This window comes from Ammospiza nelsoni, chromosome 12 (genome assembly GCF_027579445.1).
Source record: "Ammospiza nelsoni isolate bAmmNel1 chromosome 12, bAmmNel1.pri, whole genome shotgun sequence".
Lineage (NCBI taxonomy): Eukaryota > Metazoa > Chordata > Aves > Passeriformes > Passerellidae > Ammospiza > Ammospiza nelsoni.
In genome coordinates this window covers 14,955,656-14,977,774 of record NC_080644.1, presented here as the reverse complement: position 1 = coordinate 14,977,774, position 22,119 = coordinate 14,955,656, and the positions used below count along the sequence as shown (strand labels likewise).

The 22,119-nt window shown below is 57.0% G+C and overlaps 2 protein-coding genes across 2 annotated transcripts; one reads left to right on the top strand and one right to left on the bottom strand.

Annotated features, from left to right (window-relative positions):
• Positions 1-2,823: 2,823 nt before the first annotated feature.
• Positions 2,824-8,761, bottom strand: RAB5IF (RAB5 interacting factor). The gene is made up of 4 exons (XM_059480897.1): positions 8,550-8,761; positions 7,025-7,128; positions 5,136-5,265; positions 2,824-4,574 (listed from the first exon to the last, which is right to left on the bottom strand). Exons 1-4 carry the CDS (start codon positions 8,676-8,678, stop codon positions 4,533-4,535), a joined length of 405 nt encoding a protein of 134 aa, XP_059336880.1. The 5' UTR covers positions 8,679-8,761; the 3' UTR covers positions 2,824-4,532.
• A 3,570-nt stretch (positions 8,762-12,331) lies between these two features.
• MYL9 (myosin light chain 9) lies at positions 12,332-21,190 on the top strand. The gene is made up of 5 exons (XM_059480943.1): positions 12,332-12,505; positions 13,684-13,758; positions 18,640-18,843; positions 19,883-20,044; positions 20,541-21,190. Exons 3-5 carry the CDS (start codon positions 18,660-18,662, stop codon positions 20,711-20,713), a joined length of 519 nt encoding a protein of 172 aa, XP_059336926.1. The 5' UTR covers positions 12,332-12,505; positions 13,684-13,758; positions 18,640-18,659; the 3' UTR covers positions 20,714-21,190.
• The last annotated feature ends 929 nt before the right edge of the window (positions 21,191-22,119 follow it).

The following is a 22,119-nucleotide window of genomic DNA, read 5'->3' as shown; positions in this document are numbered from 1 at the left end:
GGGCCAGTTATGCCTGGGGCAGGCCTGAGCTGTGCTTACCAACAGCTCTCCCATTTGGCAGAGTTGTGGTGGACTTATATGCCTTGAGGGACCTGGATTACATGGATGTTTCTGAGATCAAATTGGCTGAAACATTTAAATTTTCCCTTGCGCTTCTTCCAGAGATTGACCTAAAAACCACCAGTAAAATAACTGTAAGATGGAAGATGTTTTTCTCTGTGGTCCAAGTTTGTGTAAATTCCTTATCCCTGCAACAACACTGGCCTCTCTCGACTTGGCACAACAAACTTGTCTCTGGCTGCCAGATCTGAAAAATCCATCTAGTGCCCCAATGTATCCTGGACATCTGTTGTTTTGGGCATGTGAAGTGCTGTTTGGATCTGGGGAGGTCACCTGACAGGTACGTGTCCTACTTTCTCATCCTCCAATGAGCCAGCTAATCCCCTGCATGAGCAGCTCCACTGGCTCGATGCTTCTCAATGCAGGGATTTGTAAATCTTCCTTTGCTGAGGCACTGGCAAGGTTTTGGTTGTGCCTCCAACAGCCTGAGGGCATCATGGCCATTGCCAGATATAGTAAATAAATTAATAGGAATAGGGACAGGAGTAGGATAGTTTGGCTTTTGCAAACCAGTCTCAGTCTGCTCCACTTTCAGGCATCTGTCCAGTCTCCCCATCCCCAGCAGCTGGAGGGGTTTCTTCCCCACCACTACATCTTCAACAAGGCCAGGAGCTATGTCCATACTGCATCCTCTTCCACCCACTGCCTGGCAGAGGATCAACCCACCAGCCCAGCCTCTGCCTCTCTGGTGTTTAAGACAAGCCCAAAGCAATTGGCTGTGGCAGGAGCAGCCACCTCAGCCCCTCTGCCACCCCTTGTGTCACGGCTGGCTCCAGCCTGACCAGGCCCTGGGGCTGTGGTGGGGCAGAAGGTCAGAGCCCCAGTCAGGGAAGGTTAATGTGGCTCTGTCCTACCACAGGTCAGATCCCACAGGCTCTGGAAGGAGCCACGCTGGGGGACAGTGGAGTTGCTCCTCAGAGCTGTGGGTCAGCAGTTGGGGACTCTCCCTAAGGGTCAGCACGAAGCTCCTCGAGGCTGAGAGCCCTCAGCTCATTGCATAGGGATTGGCCATTCCAGGGGACCCTTCTGAAATCTTGAGAATTCCTTCAGTCAGGTGGTTCCAATTCTACTTCACAGCACGGTTTAATTGGTTTATCTAGTTAAATTGGTTTATAAAAGAAGTTTATTTGAATATAGTCTCAGTGTTACAAGCTTTGTGACACCTGTGGGCAGGGGAAAGCCAACAGCTGTGAGCAATCTTTGCAAGCTTGGAAATTGACCTGGGGAGCTGCAGAGATGGTGACACCCCATGAAGAGGACAGAGGCTGCTTGGGGGGGTGCTGCCACCCCAACAGGCACTGCTCAGTGCAGGTCTAGCTGGGCTCTGACAGCTGGGATTGGCAGGACTAGGGATGCCTGGGGCACAGCCACCCTCCAACACCCCTTGGCACCCACCCCGGTTTTCTCCCTTTAACACCCACAGTAACTTGCATTAATTTCAGCACATTATGTGCCTGGAGGCCAAGGACACCAGAAACTCCTTTACCAGTTCCACCACACAGAACACTTGCTGTTCACCTCTCAACAAGGTTAGGCCAGGGGATCTCTCTCTCCTGCCAGGGACTGGTGCTCTTTGCTGAAAGCCAAGGTGATGTTCTGCAGGTCTGCAGCTTGGCAGGGAGCTGCACTGTGGGCAGTGCAGCCTCTGTGTCAGCTCCATGAGGGTATAGCTGCTGCTGGAAGTGTGTCCCAGCAGCTGGGGCTCCCACAGCCCAGCTCTGCAGAGCAGGAAGGACATTGTTCTCCCCGAGCTGAGGCTCTGTGATAGCACTGAGCCCCACCAGCCACTGGCTCTTTCACACCAAGGAGTGCAGAGTAAACTCATTGTGCCAGTGCAGAAATGAGGGCAGGGGTGCTGCCCAGGCCCTGCTCTCCCACAGCATTCCCTGCTCCTATCAGCCAAGGCTCTCCTGTCCTCCCAGCACCAAACCGTGCTCTCTGCTACACCATTCCTGTGTCAGCCTCTCAAATCTCTGCAAGTGCTCCCTGTATTTACAGTTCTCATCGTTTGCAAGATGCTCAGCTCCCTTCTGCTGGCTGCCACATTGCCTTGAGCATAAAATGAACTCCCTCCTTCATGAGCAGGCACCAAAGATTTAGTTCTCCTGCTGACCAGCATAGGGGATACCAGCTCCTAGCCCCTGAAGCACCCCTTAAAACAGGAACCTGAAGAGAGAAAAGCCTGCAGCTGGGCAACAGCAATCAGTAAATTCTTTACAAGGAGGCTTAGAGATACCAGAGGCCAATGTCTGTTCATGGTCATGATCCTCCTTGGCTCAGGTTCAGCTTCCAGCCCCTGGAACTGCACTGAGCTGTCCAAGGAGCTGAGCTGGGGGGAGCACAGCAAGCAAGGACTAGAGCAGAGGGTCAGGGAAGCAGCTCTGCACTCTCTCTGCACACTGCAGCAGTGCTCCAGGTCCTGCTCCAGAGCACACCTGAGCACTCTGGAGGGAGCACTGGCTCAGTGTCACAGGGCAGGGACAGTCACTAAAAGAACAGCTTGAACGGGCAACATGGCTCAGCCTGCTTAGCTGAAGCATGGATCTAAGCATTAGCTGCCACTGCAAATGCTTCTGGCCTCTTCTCAAAGTGCAGCACAAGAGATCTAAGAATCTCAAAAACTTTACCAAAAAATCAAACCCTAAAAGGAATCCCACACTCCCACCATTTTACAAAACATCAAAGACCAGAGGACACAGAAGCTGCACAGTGGATTATTCAGGCAACATTTATTGGAGCATTTCAAGTATACAATGGTTTTACTGATGGCTGTAAGCAGCTAAGATGCAGACAGATGCCAGCAGGAAAGGGTGACCTAGCACTAGCAGATTATGTAATTCTCATAGAAAGTTAATGATTTCAGCTGATAGGAGAGGAAGAGAAAGTAGCAGACTAAAAGTTTGGGCAAGTCTGGGGATAGGGAGGAGAAAATAAAGAAGTTTTTTTGAGATAATTTACTTAAATTGGCCACTCACAAGTAGCAGAAGCTGTCTGCTATTGCACTCTTCCCTTGGCATCCGAAGGACCTAAAATAACCAGGGCTGTTTTTTCCCCAAGAACAGACAGATTTTCCCTGGTAAGAATGGAGGCTCGCCCAGGCTCAGCACTTGGAGATTGAGATCCCTGCCTTTGCACTCCCAGTGAGAGCCAGGCTGTGGCACTTCCACCAGAGAGGAGGCAATGCAGGCTTGCAGCAAGAGCACACTAAACTACCAACCCCTCACTATAAGGCAGCGTTAGGTCAGGACTCTTTTTGGGTGCCTGAGCTGTTTAGAGAAGCAAGAACCACATGGCAACAAGACTACAAGGTCCTGTGACAAGAACAAGGACTGTGCGTGTTTCCCAAGACCTATTTCTGAAAGACACATTCTTAAAAAATACCTTAAAGCAGAGACTCCCCACTGATGCACAAAAAGGGCGTGACTAGGGAGGGACTGAGCTATGAAGTGATCAAGCACCTCCCAAACCACAGGTTGCATACTCTGCCCAGTTTGCAAGTTGGTACTTCTGCATTTAAGATAATAGCTGCCTCGATTGTGTTTTAGTGCCCTGCATTTATGAACAAAGAGCAGTTGAATTCAAAAGCTGAAAACCAAATTGAAACACTAACATTTAACAGGGTATCTCCAGAATGACTCCTTCGAGACTACGAAGCTCTGAGGTATGTGATGGCAACTTGGTAGTCAGGCTGGCAGAGTGCAGTGGAGCTTCTGAGCCTCCTGAATACATCTTGGTTCACCAAATGAATCAGTTCTTCCTAGCAAAATCACTTAAAAATTCGTCTTCAGCAAAAAGCATTTAAAAATTCAGATCGACAACCGATTTGCAAGTAAAATAAAACAAAAAAAAAATTAGAAATGGTAACAACACAGTCTGTTTAATCAAGTCAGATCTGGTTACTACAAAAACATGCTAAGGACAGCCACCAGCTCATGTCCTGGGTGCTGCTGCGCCTTCTGCCCACGTACCTACAACTGCTTTTGAAACACTGTTTGTCTAAAGGACAACCATGGAAGACAAGTCAGAGTTTAATGACAGATTTCAAACAGAAGGGCATACATACATTAAATTAACAGATTCAACCTTCGGCACAAGAGTTTGATAAGAGTTACTGGCTAGAGTCACAGAAAGTTCCAAATTTGAACAGTCTTGAACCACTTCCAAAAATTCCAATGGCTTTTTAATAGTTCCAATAATTCACGGGTATATAAAACAGACAAAGGCTTCTCCAGCAGAAGAGTTGGGGCTCCTCCAGGCTACCCAGACCACTGGTACAGAGAAGAGCTGGTTTGACTTCCCCACTTTGCCACCAGTCCACTAAAGACTAGGATTTATTAAAACCTTCTCTTATTTATTGACACCTTCTCTTATTTATTGACAACTGATTTACCAGGCAAATGCTGCAGACTGTGTCAATCATAGTGGATGGCAGTATAGAAGATTATCCAGACCACCTGTGGGGAGGAAAGGAAGGGAAAGTTATTTGGATGCCTCTGGAGAGGTGTCAGACACAGCAAACAAGCCTCAGGCCCTGCTCTCAACAGGGGACTGAATTCCAGCTTGAGGTGATCTTGGGGAGATCCTAGGATCACCGCTTGCCCCAAATGGTGGCATCCAACTTGTCTGCCAGCCTCCCCACATGAAAATCCCACCACAGCCCCTCCAGGGATTTAGAGGCACCAGCTAATCAAGGGCTGTGATCAGATACCTGGGGGAGGGGAGCAAAGGAAAAACAAAGACACCCAAAGCACCAGTCCAGGTGTAACTAGTTCGAGATGGAATGGAAGGAACTCCACCAGGGAATCTGGGACAGAGGAGGGAGTGGTTGATGCATCCTTTACTACAGAGAAACCCCAGGTGTCAGCACTGTGTTTCACAGGCAGCAATCCCAACCACTGGCACTTGGTGCTAACACATCTGCCTTCTCTCACCACTTCCCCTGCTCTCCTCCCAGCTCTTCAGAAAGTGCACCAACACAATTCACAAATCATCTTAAAGACAGCAAGAGGCATTACCAGAAACAGTGCAAAAGATGTCATGAATCCCTCCTTCGTTAGCTCCCATGTCCCACCATACTCCTCCTCATCTATCTGCTGGAAGCTGCTGAAGTAGAGGTACAGAACACCAGCATTGATCAGGCAGAATCTGCAGAGAGAGGTCAGGAACCATCATTGCAGTGCTACAGGCTGTGGGGATCCCACATGCCATACAGTGAAATACCTTCCATCCACAACAGAGAGGAAGCAAAGAGGAATTCTTTTCCTGCAATGCTTCCCAGGCAGCTCAGACACTGCCTCCAAAGAGCCCCTCCAGGTGAGCTTGCCAGGTTGGGATGAAGTTCACTTGACAAGGCACAACCTACTCCTAGAAGGGCTCAAGAGGCAGAAGTCAAAAGCTGGAAGTATCCTCAGATGTGCAAACCTGCAGGTTCTCCTGTCCTGCAGATTGGCAGCAGCTCTGCCTCCAGAGAGAACCTGAGTGTGCTTCTTGATTCTCAGGCAGCTGAGAGGGAAAACTCTCACCTCCATGATCTCTGTGAGCATGCCAGCACCAAACAGGGAAGAAACAAGCGCCACAGAGATTCAGGCTCCAGCACTAGGATTCAGTCTGAGACACCTCAGTGCTCTCCAGTCTGTGCTGAGCAGAGAGAACAAACACAACCTTCTGTTTGCCTGGGGCTGGGACAGGTCCGTGCCCTGCAAGGAAGGCTGTGTGGGAAGGGTGGGATGACCACACACACACACAAAGTGGGTGACCAGCAGCAGGCTGGAGCAGCTGTGTCACTGCACAGCACAGAGAAACCACACACACACTTCCAGAAACTTTTAGTTTTCCACTGTAACCAAATCCTTCCTGATTTCATTTAGCACAGGAATGGGCTCAGGTGCCTGAAGGTGCCTTGTCAATTCATGGTGACTAAGTAAGAATAATGAACTGTTCCTGGGGGCACTTTCAGATTGAACTGTTTGTTGTAGCTAACCTGGTTCCTGCTGCAGCATCACCCCTCCCCTTTCTTGCCAAAACCAGAACACTTGGGACGAGGGACAAGATGACAACGGAATTTTGCCTAAGAAAAGCAGTGTGGCTGGAGCTTGACCACTGAGACCTTGGCTAGGCAGAGATATTTGCAAACAGAGGCTCCCCAGAGCAGATCCAGCATCTTCCCAGAGCAGATGTGCAGAGAGCAGGACTGTGTCCCCACCTCTGCTGGCCCTTGAACACTTCCAGGCACGTGTCAGGCCCAAACAGATTTTCTCTTCATAACTCACTGCAGCCTTCAGACACCTCTGGGGAGGTGAGCTGGCTCCCAGGGATTCCATGCACACACACCCCCTTCAGGCACTGCCTTCCCCACCCCATGGCTCAAAGGGCCGTGTCAGGAAGCCAGGAGTGCTGCTGAGCTCTGCTGGTGCCACTGTGCCTGCTTGGGACCTCCAGCCTCTCATGTTGTGAGCAAATCTTTTCATCTTCTCAGAGCAGCTGTCCCTGACTGTTGACAGAACCTCCTGTCTGAGCAGGGCTCAAAGACCAGGACATGCACACCTTCCCCCCTGGATGCTCCTTCCTGGGTGACCACAGCAGGCACCACACTGCCAGCCCCTCCCACACGTGCAGGACACACTCCAAGGCAATTGAAATGCTAGCTCCCTTCTTCTGCCATTGTCCCTTTTAATAGCAGAACAATAACCATGTTTAGAAGTATTAATCAGGCTGAGGAGAAAGAGACTGCTGGCCATGTTATGATTTGGGTGAATTTCATGCTAACCACAGGCTGGCTGTGAGACCCAGAGCAGGCAGAGCCTGCCTTTAGCCAGCCCACTGCTCACAGCACAGCTTAAAACGGGCTCCCAGGCCAGCCCAAACGTGCAAACACACACCAGACAGAAAAGGAAATGAACCTCACACTGCTATTCCCACGAATCCCTTCAGTGGAACCACTCCCCAGATGATTCCCAGAATAACCGCGATGATCTGCCGGAACCAGTAGATCACATCTAAAAACTCGTCCTGAGGAGACAAAGCACAAGAAAAATGTTGGCATTTATTCCATTTCTTTTTTTTAAAGCACCACACAATTAACAGGTGAAAATTCAGCATACAGAACACTTAGTTCCCCACTCAGAGTATAAAATATTGCACTCAGAACAGATAAAGCAGCCTGAGGCATTGTGCACCCTGGACTCCTCTGCTTCCACATTAAACACACAGCTCTGTCCTCCAATGGGCCAACTGCAGAGGCCAACAAGTCTCTAGTCCCCTTATTTACTAAAGGAGCAATAATAATCCTCTGGAATAAAAGTTTAAAGAACTGTTTATGCTTGGAGAGTGCTCTACTCACATTGGCCCAGTCCCTCCTGCACCCAAGAGCTTTTGGGGCTCAGGGCAGCTCCAAAGCACAGCTGTACCTCACTGGTGCCATGAGAGCTCTGTGCTTCCTGAGCAGCAGGGCTCTGCTCATCCCTCTGTCCAAGGGCCACACTCCTGTAGCTACTGTAGCCTAGCAGCACGGCTCACACTTTAATAAGCGTCACTTCAGCTCACATCTCTTTTTACAGCCTCCCCAGAACTGGGATTGTCCCAGCATCCCCCCAAACACCAAAGCCTCTGTGATCCCCCAAAGCCTGTGGCATGTGCCAGCTGTTCAGCTCCTCATAGAAGAAAGGAATCCATGTAAGACACAGACATCTCTTCTGGTCACTGCACTGGACAGGCAGCTCAGCCTTCAGTTCGCCTCCTACTGAATCAAAACATTGGCACAGCCGTCCCTGCTCCCCTGCTGACTCTGAAATTCCAGCTCCATGTGCCAGAGGCGAGGGGGCAGGGACACACGAGCCCCAGGTAAGGAAAAAGCGACTCAGATTGCTGTCTGAGCCCCAGGGAAACAGCGAGCCCCTTCCCCAGGCCGAAAGCAAAGGCAGCAGCGGGGAGCAGAGGCCGAACCCGCGCTGTGTGCCCGGGCACGGCGGGGCTGCAGCGGCGGCTCCGGGCACGGGACAGGCACCGCAGGGGCACACGGGCACGGGGAAACTCCGGAAAGCTCCGGCTGCTGCCCTTGAGCCACACAAGGGACATTTTCATTGTATCCGAGCAGAGGGTTAAACCACAACCCGAAAGTAACTGAGGTGTCTCAACACCGTGTTTCCCTTGGCTCCACGCCCAAAGAGCAGAGAGCCATGTGCCGGCACGGGGGATCGGCGAACACGGCTGCGCTCCGCGAGCACTCACCGCACAGCCGCCCCCGGGCTGCGGGCTGCGGGCACGGCCCCGGCCCCGGCCCCGGCACCGCCTCAGCCCGCCGGTCCCCGCACGGGCTTCAACCGTGCTCGGGAACGGCGGCTCCTCCGGCACCCCGCGGGACGGAGCCGCCGCGCCGGGCGGGTCCCGCCCCCCCCTCAGGGCCCCCTCCGGTCCCGCCGCCCCGGTCCCACCTTGTCGTGCCAGGCGGAGTCGCTGCGCAGCGCTTTGCCCCACACGGAGCCGCGCCCGGCCGCGCCGCCGTTGGCCACCGCGTGGTGCTGCGGGTGCGGCGGCTCGTCCCGGCGCCGCCCGCCGCTCATGCCGCTCCGCCGGGATCCGCCGGGATCCTGCGCCGGGATCCGCCCGCCCGGCCCGGAACCGGCCCGGCCCGCGCGCGCCGCCAATCGCCGCGCGGCCCCGCCGCACGTGACACGGGCGGGGCTGCCCCTACGGCGGCCGAGAGGGGCCGAGAGGGGCCGGGAGGGGAGGGAAGGGAAATCCAAGTCAAGTCTTGGCCTGGCTGGGACGGGCGCAGCCCTTGGCAGCCCTGCAGGGTCACCGAGCCCTCAAACAGGCCGCCATGGGGATCCCGGTGCTCAGCCAGGCTGTGGGGCTCCACAGGGCTTGGGTGTATCTGTAGGGTGCACAGGGTCATGCAGCTCCTTACCTGGTTATTCAGCTGACCTCAGAGCAGCTGAACATGTGGGGGCTGTGGGGAGAGTTATCACCGGTGCAGCTGTACAGATTTGTCTCTTTTTCGTGTCCTTGCCTTGCAAGAGCAGTGGCAATCAGGCCAGTTGCACTCCTGGGGAAGCACACAGGAATTACTCCTGCATGCTGTGGGCAGGGTGTGCTTGGCTCTCTCTCTGTAACCTCCTCAGCATGGATTGTGTGGGTAGAGAGGGGCCTCAGTGACAATATTCCATATTCCAGCTGTCCCTGGCAGCTGAATGGTGCTGCTGGGGCCATGTGGGCACTGCTGGAAGCCCTGGATCCTGTGGGGATCCTCACTGAGCCCTGTGTGGAGCCATTCCTCCCTCCCCTGCTGTGCCCATCCCCCTGGCACAGGCACACCATGAGCCCTGCTGCTCCTTTCTCCCAGTAACAAGCCCCATGCTCGAGGTGCTGCATTTCTTGTTGTCCCACCGCCTGCAAACTCGATGTGCTGAGCATCTCCAGAGCCTGCCTGCAGCTCCAAAGGCTCCAGCAGCAGCTGCTTTGCTGCCAGCAGGACCTGGAGGCCATGGGTGCAGGCTGACCCTGTGTGGGGTCCTTGTCCCAGAGCTCTGATCACTTCCAGCTGGGGAGTGCAATTTAAATACAGATTATGCAATATTCTAATGGGCTTGTGGAGAAGTATCTTGCCCTGCTCCTGCAAGGCCATCAGGCCCTGATCACCTCCAGCCCCTTGAGCATTTGCCAGAAGCCAGGGCTGCTCCAAACCAGGGCAGCATGGCAGCATGGCCAGGGAGGGGCCAGTGGGGGGTCATGGCTGTGTCTTTGGCAGCTCCTTTGTCTCTGACCCCCACGGCAGGGCCAGGCCAGACGTGTCCTGGCTCCAGCCCTGCTCCCCAGACACACCTCAGGTGCTTGGGGAGAGTGGAATCTGTCCCTGTCCCTATCCCTGTCCCCACTTCACAGGGATGGAAATGCCTGCTTGGTGATGATGACACCTGGGTGAGGGAACTGACCTAAAATTCACACTCTTTAAAAAACCGGCTTGTTTTACTCCATTTCCATTGCCTGATGCTGAGAGAGAGAGAAGCAATTTGAATTTGGGCTTGAAAGAGCCAGAGGGAGACAGGAGAGGTGCCAGAGGGCACAAACAGGCCCTGGTAAGGGATGTGTGTGGCAGGTACATGGAAGCAGAGACAAAGGATGACATGGGCAGCCCTGGGCACAGGCAGGGAAGGCAGGAAGGGCTGCAGGGGTTGCAAAGCTGCAGGAGCTGCCGTGTGCCTGCAGCCCCCTCCAGCAGCTCCCCCCGCAGGGCTGGCGGGACACCTGCCCAGGGAATGCAGAGCTCAGTGAGGGACTGCAGCCACCCCCTGATCCTGCGGGGCTCCTGCGAACACCTGGGCCCTGCTGGGGCTGGGAAAACTCTGGGACCAGCCACGGGGTGGCAGCTCAGGCTGCCTGACTCCCGACTGGGGTTTTTGTGGTGTTCTTATCTTCTTTTTTTTTTTCCTTCCTTTTTTTTTTTTAATTTTTATTTTTTGTGTGTGTGTTTCCCCCCCTCTTTTCTTATATTTTTTATTAAAAAGGCAAACCTTCTGTGGCCTCCCTGTCCAGCTCACGAGCATGGCAAAGGTTCTGTGCTTTCCCTGGCTTGTCTCCACCTTGGCATAGCATCCAGCAGCGTTTCCAACTCTACTCCTGCATTCTGCTGGCTTCTGAGCCCACAGCCTGTCCTTCAGAGGGGCTGCAGACAGCATCCCTGCTTCCAGCCAAGGGTCAGGAAGCTCTGTGGCTCCCCAGGGGAGGCAATGCCCCTGCAGAGTTCATCCAAGCAGCACAGGGACACGGGAGGATGTCCCCAAGTCAGGCAGAGCAGGTCACTTCTGAGCCAGTGGGAGCCAGCTCCGTGCCTGGGGCAGGGTCTGGCCAGCCTGCCAGAGGGCACAGCCACTGCTTTTATATCAGGGCTGAAACAGGTTTTTTTTGGCTTTTTAGCTGTTGTTTGCAGTGATGCCCTGCAGGAGAATGGCAGCTGAAGATTAATTTGTGCCACTGCTCATTTCTGTTCATCTGTGCTGCTGCAAGTGCAGCCTGTGTGCTCCCTGCTGTCCCCTCTGATCAGGGTCTGGTCCTCAGCCTCAGGTTCCCACATCTCCATGGGCAGTGATGGAATTCCTGGGAATGCTGAAGCTGGGCAGTCCTGCTCCTGCTTCTGTCGCAGACATCTTTTATGAAAAATCCTTTCCTTAGGATTTTTCCTCTTGAGAAGCCGAGAGGCTTCAAGAACAAAATTTAAACAATGGTTATCTGCTGCTGTGGAATGCAACAGGTAGATCTTTGATTAGCTCATGCAATTGTTTCTAATTAATGGCCAATCACAGCCCAGCTGGCTCAGACAGAGAGTCTGAGACACAAGCTTTTGTTATCATTCTTTTCCTTCTATTCTTAGCTAGCCTTCTGATGAAGTTTTTTCTTCTGTTCTTTTAGTATAGTTTAAATATAATATATATCATAAAATAATAAATCAAGCTTCTGAAACATGGAGTCAGATCCTGTCTCTTCCCTCATCCTCAGACCCCTGTGAGCACTGCCACAGCTGCCCACTCAGGGCTGGGTCCCCAGGAGAACAGTGCCTCTCAGAAGTACTCCTTGGGTCTCCCTCTTGCACCTTCCTGCTCCTCTGCAGGTTCAATTCTGCCCCTGCTGTTGTGGCACCCCACAAAACAGAGATAAACCTCCTCTGGGATGATGTCTGGAGGGGCCTCCCCCTCTCAAGGGGGATCCCACAGGACCAGGAGCTCCTCTTGGTGGCTGCAGGACTGTGATGAGGCTCAGGGTTGCTGGTGGGAAGGCAGCAGTGAGCAAGAGCTGCTGCCCTGGAGAGGTGTCCCAGGGTCAGCGTGACTCCTGCCTCGGATGGAGGAGCTCCCCATCCCTGTTTCTGCAGGCTCTGCATCCCTGCTTGGCAATGGGGCAGTTCCCAGCTGCTCTCTGCCCCAGGCCACTTGTTAGAGACCTTTGAGGGGCTGCCTGACCCTTCTGGGCACCGTTCCCTGTGTGGCCCCCACGGTGCAGCCTGAGGACACTCTCTGGCCTTTCCAGACACCCCAGGGCTCCGGTCCTGCAGCAGCCGCACCAGCAGGGACCTGCCCCCCACAGCCGGAGCTGCTCCAGGTGCCCGTGTGCCCCCGGCAGTGCCACCCTCGGGGCGTGTCCCCCGTGTCACCGGGCTTGGCGGTGCCGGTGCCGCTGCGCATCCCCCGCGGCACGGGGCACGCGTGGCCGCCGCTTTCGTCTATATAAGGGCGTCCCGGCCCCGCGCCCCGGCCCCGCCGCATTCTTCTGCCTTGTATGGGCCGGGCCGGGCCGGGCCGGGACCCTGGGCCCGCCCGCCCCGCCGAGCCGCGTCCGCAGAGCCGCAGAGCAGAACCCGCACGGCCGCAGCTCCGGCAGCTCCCGGGAGGGACAGGTGAGGGCACGGGAACGGGACCGCCCCGGGACGGGAACGAGGGGTTCGGGATGGGAACGAGCGGTCCGGGATGGGAACGAGCGGCCACGGGACGGGAACGAGAGGTCCGGGATGGGAACGGGACCGCCCTGGGATGGGAGCGAGTGGTCCGGGATGGGAACGAGCGGCCACGGGACGGGAACGAGAGGTCCGGGATGGGAACGAGCGGTCCGGGATGGGAATGAGCTGTCTGGGACGGGAACGAGCGGTCCGGGATGGGAACGAGCTGTCCCGGGACGGGAACGAGCGGCCGCGGCGGAGAGAGAGAGGCGGGATGCAGCGGTAGGGACGGAGCTGGAGCGTGCAGCGGGAAGGACGGAGCTGGGGGAGCAGGGGAACAGCCCCAGCCGTCCCGGGAGAGCAGGGGCAGCTGGCCCCGCTGCCTCGGGGAGCAGAGAGAGGCAGCCCCGCCGTTCCTCCACCTCTGCGGTGCTGGAGCTGGTGCCGAGGTCAGCCCTGGGCACGGCTCGGGCTGCAGGAGGATCCCCGGTGTGCCCTGCCGGGCATCCTGTGCCCGGGCAGCCTCTGGCCCGGCAGAACTGTCCCGGCAAGGGCAGCTGGGGATGGGTCCCGAGCCAAGCTGAGGGTGGCTGTCTGCAGTGCCTTGGAGCTGGGATAGCCCGGCTTCCCCGGGTGGCAGAGCTGCAGGAGCAGATCCTGCTGCCCGTGCCTTCACCCACCTCCTGATCTCTGAGACTGTTCCAGTCTGGAACATCTGCTTTTCCTCCAAGTCCTTTTGCTGATGACCAGGGCTAAGATCTGGATGCATGCATGATGCTCCAGATATCTTTCCAGTGGCCTGGGAGCCACTTCAGGCAATAAACTTCTTTGAGGCAGAAAAGCTTTATTTAGCTCATTTCCTTCAGCCTTAAGCGCAGAGGGATGTTGTGTTTTGTTTAGTCTTTCCCATGAAAACTTGAAGCCCTCTTGGCTTCCCTCCCAGCATGCCCTTTTAGTACAAAATGTTTCGACTGTGATAAAAGCCAGGCAAGCTCTAAAACATGGATGTGTAGGAGAAGGGGGCGGCCGGAGCTGAATTCTTTGGAGTGGAACATCCCCAAGTGTTAACAACCGCTGCTGCTGACCAAAGATGGTTGGGTTCCTTCAGTCGCTGGAATTTTTTCCTCTCTCCCTGGCAGGCTCTGTGCGGTTGTAGGAGGAGTGTGCGGCCACCTCCCCCCTCCGAGGCGCTGCGGCCACATTCCTCCGCCGAGGTGAGCCCCTTAATTCCCCTGGGAAAACAGCAAACTCCGGCCAGGACAGTCCTGCTGGCTGCCCGAGGCCACGGGGACCTTGTGCCTGTGGTGCCTTTCCCGGGCATGGGAAGGGGCTGGGTGCTCTGCACACCGAGGTGTCCGTGCCAGGGCTTCTCCTGGGGGCTGCAGGACCTGAGCTTTGGAGGTGTGTGTGTGAGTGTGTGAGTATGTGTGTGAGTATGTGTGTGAGTATGAGTGTGTGAGTGAGTGTGTGTGAGTGTGTGTGCGCGTGTGTGTGTGTGTGTGTGCGTGTGTCACACAGTGAGCTCCTCGTCTCCTGCCCTTGGTGGGAAGCAACGAGTGCAGAACCATCTGCTGAACTTGCAGCTGAGCCCCACAGCTGTGCGTGGGCCTGGCCATGTCCCCAGTGTGCGGTGGGAGCTGGGGAGGGCTGGGATGAGCTCGGCTCCCTGGGGCTCGCTGCACACTTTGCTCTGACTGCTGCTGCCCTGGCCCAGCACCGGTGGCTGTGGCTGGGCTGGAGACACAGCCCAGGGCTCAGGGTCTGCTTTCCTCTCACCTCCAGGCTCCCTTTCCCACATCTCTGATAAGGCCATAAAAGGAGCAGAATGGCAGCTGCCTGCATTCCTGCAGTGGCCAGTGGGCTGAGGAGTCCTCCTGCAGCTCCCGGTGCCTCTGCTGGCAGTGGGGCTCCCCCAGCACCAGAAACCCTTCTTGGTGAAGCTGAGCAATGCCACATCCCACAGGCATCCTGTGCAGGGCTGTGCTGGAGGAAAGGGCTGGTTTAATATCAGAAAAAGCAGGGAAGATGAGCTGCTCCCTGCTCCCTCCCCCGGTGAGCAGCCCCGAGGCTGCGAGAGGTGCCTGCGGCTGGCAAAGCTTTAGGGTGGAAGGATGTTCAGGATGTTCCCACTCCTGTGCCAGGGGCACGCACAGGGCACCAGCTCACCCCGATGTTCCCCCTCCTGTGCCAGGGGCACGCACAGGGCACCGGCTCACCCTGCCAGCCCTGTGCCACCCCAGGCTGCCGGGGGCTGCCCGTGCTGGGGCCAGCGCTTGCCCATGGTGAACGTGGCTGCTCAAGGCTCGCTGGTACTCACAGCTCTCCTTGGGGAGTGGCCCTGGCAGAGGTTTGAGCACAGTCTCCCCTGAGGAGCACAGTCTCCTGCCCTGCAGGAGTGACCCTAGGGACAGCCCAGGCTGCTGGAATCGCTCTTTGCCTCCCTGAACCAAAGCACCCAGCTTTGGGCACATGGTGCCAGGATCCTGGGGAGGAGCTGCTGGAGCAGATGGCCCTGGAGCAGATGTCCCTGCCGGCTGTGACAGAGACAGCAGGGCAGTCCCACTGCAGCCCCCTCAGCGCATCCTGAGTGGCTCCTGCTGCAGCAGCTTCTGAGCAGCCCCCCTGGGAAACCCTTAGCAGCATATCCTGGGAGATCACAGCTTCAGGATCCATGTGAACACCCCCGGGACTGGGCACAGGCTGCTGCCACCTCTGCCCTGTCCCCTGCCTGCTGCTCCTCCTTTGTGCCCCCCGGGCTGTCACAGCGCCCTCAGCCCAGCCTGAGCTCCGGCCGGGACAGGCAGCACGGCAGGAGCTGCAGGGGAGGCTGGGAGCAGGCAGGAGGGAAGGATGGGGCTGGGACAGGCTGCCTGCCCTGGTGGCACTGCCTCTGGTGTCCCCTTGGCTTGTCCCACCCTCCCCAGCACAGCCAGGAAGCAGCACCAGAATGGGGTTGCTTGCTTGGTTTTTACCAAGGAGGAAACACATGGCAGTTTATATTTCTGATAACTGTGGGTCCTTTCCTCTTTCAAACTAAACTATTTACTAATTTATGAGCTCTTTAGGTCAGCCCATGGTCCCTTGGGCCTGGCTCTCATGTGGGGAGACACAAGCCTGGCAGGAGATCATTTTGCCTCCACTGCAGGAGGCTGGGAAATTGTTTTGGCAGGAGCAGTGGCAGAGGGACAAGGGAACAAGGGCAGCTGTGACAGGGTGAGCTGGGGACCAGATCAGTGTGTGGCTGTCACCCAGCACTGACCTCCTTGCTCTGCTGCCCAGGATCCACAGTTCTGGGCTGGGGCAGTGCTGGGGTGGGAGCAGGACCTGTGTCCCTGTGTGTCCCTCCTGCTGAGGGGACGTTGAAGCTGTGGGGGCTGCACCATTAGTCTGAGCTGAGGCCAGCCCAGCTTGCAGGGCATCATGGCCCAGCATTCCCTGCAGTGCTCCTGGAGCTCCTGAGTTTTTGGGATTCCCACAAAGAGTGGCTACCAGGGGAGTGTGGCCATCAAGCCCTTGTGCAGAGCAGGGACTGCTCCAGCTGAATCAGCTCTGGCTGCAGATCCCTGCACAGAATCCATGCACAGGAACCTCTCCCCACACTGACCCAAAAATCTCTTCTCAAGTCCCAGCCAGCTGTCAAACAGCACAGATAGAATGACTGAGCTGGACCTTGGGACTGAGCATCTTTCCAGGCACATTTTGGATCAAACTGCAGATCCACGTGCTGTCAAAGTTGTACTTCATCCTGCTGAAGAGCACTGTCTCTGTGGAGATGGTGCCAAGCTGTGCTGCTGCTGGTCACAGTCAGGGCAGGGTAAATATTTGGATTATGTTAATTCATGTGGTGAGAGAAAAACTCCTGCTTATTTCTATAGTCTTCTGCTAATAATTCTGCTAATAATTGGATGTGTTTTGAAAGCTGAGCCCAGTGCCATGGGCCAGCAGCAGAGCTTTTATTTCTGGCTCTGACTCTGCCTGGTGGTGTTGTGGTGTTGAGCTGAGCTTCTCATGCTGCTGCCGTGGGATGTCACCGGCCCTTTCCACCTGGGGGTGTCCCTGGTGCCACCTGGGGGTGTCCCTGGTGCTTGGTGGTGCCTGGCAGGGCACACAGAGAGGGGCTGGCCTCCTGCAAAGAGCTCTGTGGGGCTGGAGGGATGAGGTCTCTGCTCACCCAGGGTGGGCTCCCAGTCCTGCTGCCCCCTTGGCTGGCTGGTGACAAACATTTCTTCCCTGCTGGGCACTGGGGAAGGAGGGAGAGTTCATGGATGTGGGGGGGTTTGGTGGCTGCTGTCAGGTGTGTGGTCAGCACAAGGGAGGGGCTGAGGGAGGTGTGGATTCCATCCTGGAATGGGGGGCATAGGGGGGATGAGGGAGGGCTCCTGGGGACATCAGGCATGTTCCCTGCAGATGAAGGGCCCTGCCTGGGTTCTGTGGGTGCACCCACAGTGGGATGGGAGCCTTGTCAGGATGTGGGAAGAGTGCCCAGCCCCCTCTGAGCTTGCTGGTCACCATGGTGTGTTGGGCTGTGATTTGGCGCTGCCTGATGCCCTTGGAACGTCCTTCCAGCACAGCCCAGCTGTGGGAACCTGGAGACCACAGCAGGCTGAGGACCTGGCTGGTGGTCCCCTGCCCCAGCCCTTACCCCTGCTACCCCTTGAGGGAGTGACAGCAGGAGGGGAAGGAGAGACCTGGAGAGTGGGTGTGGTGTGGGGAGGGCAGGGGGAGGCTCTCTGGAGTTGTTTGCTCTGCTCTGGTCCATGCCAGCACCAGGGGATGTTCCCCAGGTCCCCATGGTCCCTCTGGGTCAGCACTAAGGACCCAGCTGGGAAGCAGCTCCCAGAGCAGCTCCCAGACCAGATCCCAGGGCAGCCCTCTCAGGGTGTCCAGCCCAGCAGGGACAGCCCTGCTGCACTCCCTGGGCTGTGTCCCCATGAGAGAGGATGTGGCTCCTGAACTGCTCCATCCCTGGGCACTGATGGGGAGCCCAGGTCCTGCTGCCCACCAGGCATGGGGCACATGGAGCACAGGAGTGATTCTCTGCTCTTCCACCGTGGAACCCCTTCATGATCCATTCATTTGCTATGGCCCCAGCAGCTGCTGCCCAAGCCAGACGCTGGCCAGGAGGAGAGGCAGGAATGTGTGTGAGGGAGGAATGGCTGCAGCACAAACACGAGGGCTCAGAGCACTGTCCCTTCCCTGGGCTGGCCTCGGGCCAGTCTGTCCCACAGGACTGTCCCAGTGTCCCACAGGACTGTCCCAAAGTGTCCCACAGGACCATCCCACAGTGTCCCACAGGACTGTCCCAGCCTGTCCCAGTGTCCCACAGGACTGTCCCACAGTGTCCCACAGGACCATCCCAGCCTGTCCCACAGTGTCCCACAGGACAGGGAGGGCAGCAGCAAGAGGTGGGAGGGATGGATGGATGATGGATGGATGATGGATGGATGATGGATGGATGGATGGATGGATGGATGGATGGATGGATGGATGAATGATGGATGGATGGATGGATGAATGATGGATGGATGATGGATGGATGATGGATGGATAGATGGATGGATGGATGGATGGATGGATGGATGGATGGATGGATGGATGGATGGATGGATGGATGGACGGAGGGAGGGACATGGGAAGCAGTGGTGTGTGAGGAATGTGCCTGGAGCAGATAATGTGCTGGGCCTGGAGAGGCTGTCAGAGCAGGGGCAGGTGGAGAGGCATGGCCACGGTGACTGAAGTGCTGAAACCTCCATGCCCATGGCCCCAGGACTGGCACTCAGGCGGGCGCTGGGCCAGGTGTCTCTCCTGTGCCCAGATATGGAGAGAGGACAGGCAGTGAGGGGGTTTGGGGGCTCAGCCCTGGAGGATGGTCCTGGGGAACTGCAGTGAGCTCTGCCTGCTCTGTGACTCATCAGAGCTCAATTCCTGTCCATCCCCACGTCTGACCCTGTGTCTGTCTCATCTCCCTGTGTTGCCCAAGTCTGTGACAGCTGGGGAAACTGAGGCACAGCACTGGAGGTGCCTGGGATGGTGTGTCCCTGCTCTGGCCCCCTGGCTCAGCCTGTCCCCAGCCCTCCTGATGCTCCTGCCCCCAGGTACTCCCCCAGCCACCAAGATGTCCAGCAAACGTGCCAAGGCCAAGACCACCAAGAAGCGCCCCCAGCGCGCCACCTCCAACGTCTTCGCCATGTTTGACCAGTCCCAGATCCAGGAGTTCAAGGAGGCTTTCAACATGATCGACCAGAACAGAGATGGCTTCATTGACAAGGAGGATCTGCACGACATGCTGGCTTCCATGGGTGAGGACAACACTGTGCCCCATGCTCCCGCAGGTCCCTCTGCCCCTGGCACCAGCTCAGGAGCAGGGAGAGCTGCAGGGTGACCTCGTGCCCACACCCAGGGTGACCTCGTGCCCACACTGCCTGTGCTGGGATGCCTCAGAGCCCAGGGTGGGATTTCTCTGCCCCACCAGCTGACACAAGGGGTGTTTGTGAGGTGTCTGAGGGCAGCAGCTCTGGGTGCTGCTCACAGGTGCACTCACCAGAAGGGAAGGGACCCTTGGAGCTGGAGAAGCTCTGCCCTGGGAGCAATGACCAGCTGCAGCCATGGAGTGTTTGAGTAGTCTCACCCCAGCATGTCACTGGGGCTGTCCCATGTGGAACAAAGCCCTCCCGTTGCTCTCAGCTGGGTGACAAAGGCAGGTCCCCGTGCTGGTGTGACACCTGGGCTGGTTGGGACTTGCAGCTCTGTACCCACTCCCTGCCCCGAGCCATTCTCCTTTGCTGCAGACCATGGCTCCCTCCTCCCACCCCCGTGGTACCCCCAGTGCGCTTTGGGAGGTCTGTCAATGATTGACCTGGCAGCCAAACCTGTTCTGGGGGTCCTGCCTGACCACGGGAGGGATCTCCCTCCTCCAGGGAGCTCTGGGAGCAGAGAGGGGCCAGCGCTGGGGGCAGGACCTCAGCAGAGCAGCTGAACCCTCCCCGCTGCACCCACGGTGGGAGCAGTGCTGGGGACATCAGCAGCACGGGGCTGGTGTGAGGACACTGCTGCCCCTCTCCTCGGAGCTGCCAGGGGATGGGAATAGCCACGGGTTTCATCCCAGTAACCCCAAATTATTACTGCACTTCCCCCAAGGCAGAGCTTGTTCCCAGGTGTAGATGAAAGCACCAGGAGAGGTGCTGAGGGGGCAGCACTGGGCAGAATCTCCCTTCCCCTGTTCGTGGGGTGGGGGAACAGGAACCAGCAGATCAATCTGCAGTGGATGAAAGCCATTTCAGCTGTTTGCATGGGAGCTGGGGAGCAGGGCCCTGCATCCAGCCCTGCCTGTGTCCTCAGGGAAGAACCCCACTGACGAATACCTGGAGGGGATGATGAGCGAGGCGCCGGGGCCCATCAACTTCACCATGTTCCTCACCATGTTCGGTGAGAAGCTGAATGGCACCGACCCCGAGGACGTGATCCGCAACGCCTTCGCCTGCTTCGACGAGGAGGCCTCAGGTAGAGCCCGGCCCCTGTGCCCAGGCAGCATGGGGCTGGGTCACAGAACCACGGGGACAGTCCCCAGGCAGCTCCAGAGCCACACACTGCAGGGACAGTCCCACAGTCCCCAAGCAGCTCCAGAGCCACAGCACTGCAGGGACAGTCCCCAGGCAGCTCCAGAGCCACACACTGCAGGGACAGTCCCCAGGCAGCTCCAGAGCCACACACTGCAGGGACAGTCCCCAGGCAGCTCCAGAGCCACAGCACTGCAGGGACAGTCCCCAGGCAGCTCCAGAGCCACACACTGCAGGGACAGTCCCCAAGCAGCTGCAGAGCCACAGCACTGCAGGGACAGTCCCACAGTCCCCAAGCAGCTCCAGAGCCACACACTGCAGGGACAGTCCCCAGGCAGCTCCAGAGCCACAGCACTGCAGGGACAGTCCCCAAGCAGCTGCAGAGCTGTGCCCAGCCCTCTTGGTGCCCCTGCTAACACTACCCCCCGCCCTCCTTGCAGGCTCCATCCACGAGGACCACCTGCGTGAGCTGCTGACCACCATGGGGGACAGGTTCACCGACGAGGAGGTGGATGAGATGTACCGGGAGGCGCCCATCGACAAGCAGGGCAACTTCAACTACGTGGAGTTCACTCGCATCCTGAAGCACGGCGCCAAGGACAAGGACGATTAGAGCCCGCGGCCACTGACCCCTTGTACCCATGCCCTGCACATCCCCCGCCCCCTGGCCCCCCTGCTGCCCCACAGCAGATTCCACCACGGAAACACCTCCCAGGACCATCACCCTGCACCAGGACACGCTTGGAGGGGCGCACTCCCATCACCGTGCTGCCGTGTGCCCATCCAGCCTTCCCCTCCCATCACCTCTGCCACACACTGGGCACCCCAGCCTCAGAGCCACCGTGCCACTGGTCCCGGGGCTGGGGTGAGCATCCCCTGCTGCCCTGCAGGGATATGTCTGGGGCCAGCCTGAGCGAGCCCCATTCAGGGCCACAGCACAGAGGAAAAGCCTCTCTCCCTCTCCTTCCACACTCCCCCCTCAGGAAAGAACCCCCACTTTGTCCCTCCTCCCCGGCTGCTTTATGGCTTTAGAGCCTGAGGTCTGGGGGATTCAGGAAGCTGGAGGGTGTATAAAGGCTGATGGGTGTGACAGACGTGTGCTGTGTGTGCTGCCCCGTGCCCCCCGTGCTGTGCCCGGGGCTTTGGGATGGTGGCTTTGGGCACTGCAGCTCCTCAGCCTGCTGCCCTTGTCACCCAGGGCCCCTGGCAATGGGGCAGCCTGGCTTTGAAGCCAAATTGCTCTCAAATTATGCAAAATCAGCTTGAACATAATTTTCTGCCTTAGCTGGTGGGCTGAAGGTCGTTCTGCTCAGCCCCTGTGTCAGGATGGGCAGTGCCAGCCACGCTGCCCACATCAGCTGGCCCAGGGTCCCAGGGGCTTGGCCCCCTTCTGTGTCACCCTGCATGGGTGGGGGAGCAAGAGACAGGAAAAGAAATGGGGAGGAGCTTTGTCCCCTTGGTTTGGTTATTTGTCCCCTTGGTTTGGTTATTTGTCCCGTTGGTTTGGTTATTTGTCACCTCCCTGACAGGGCTGTGGGAGCATGGGGCGCTCCCACCTTGTGAAGCTGTGGTCTTAAAATGCTGCTTGAAGGCTGCCCTGGAGGGAGGCACGAGTTTTCAGCAATTCTTTATTTAAAATTATGGGGGGACAGACCTACAAACCTGGTGAGGGCATAGTGCATGGCAGAGATGCCACCAGTGCTGGGAAGGCTTGGGTAGGGTCTGTGGGAGCTCCATGGGCATCTGCTGGGCTCAGAGGCACCAGAGACACTCCAGGCCCCTGATACTCTCTCACCTGGGAGATGATCCATGGATGAGAAGCTTCTCCTTGGTCTCAGTGCTCCTATTTTGCAGGCACTACCAACACCAGGAAAAAGGAAGTAAATTGTCAGATGTGAAAGGGTGACCTGTGATCTCCAGGGAGTTCCCCAGGGTCAGGGCTTGTGCTCTGCAGCAACAGCCCCAAACCAGCACCTCCAGCCTCATGGGTACCAAGCTTGTTCCTTAATTCACTGCTGT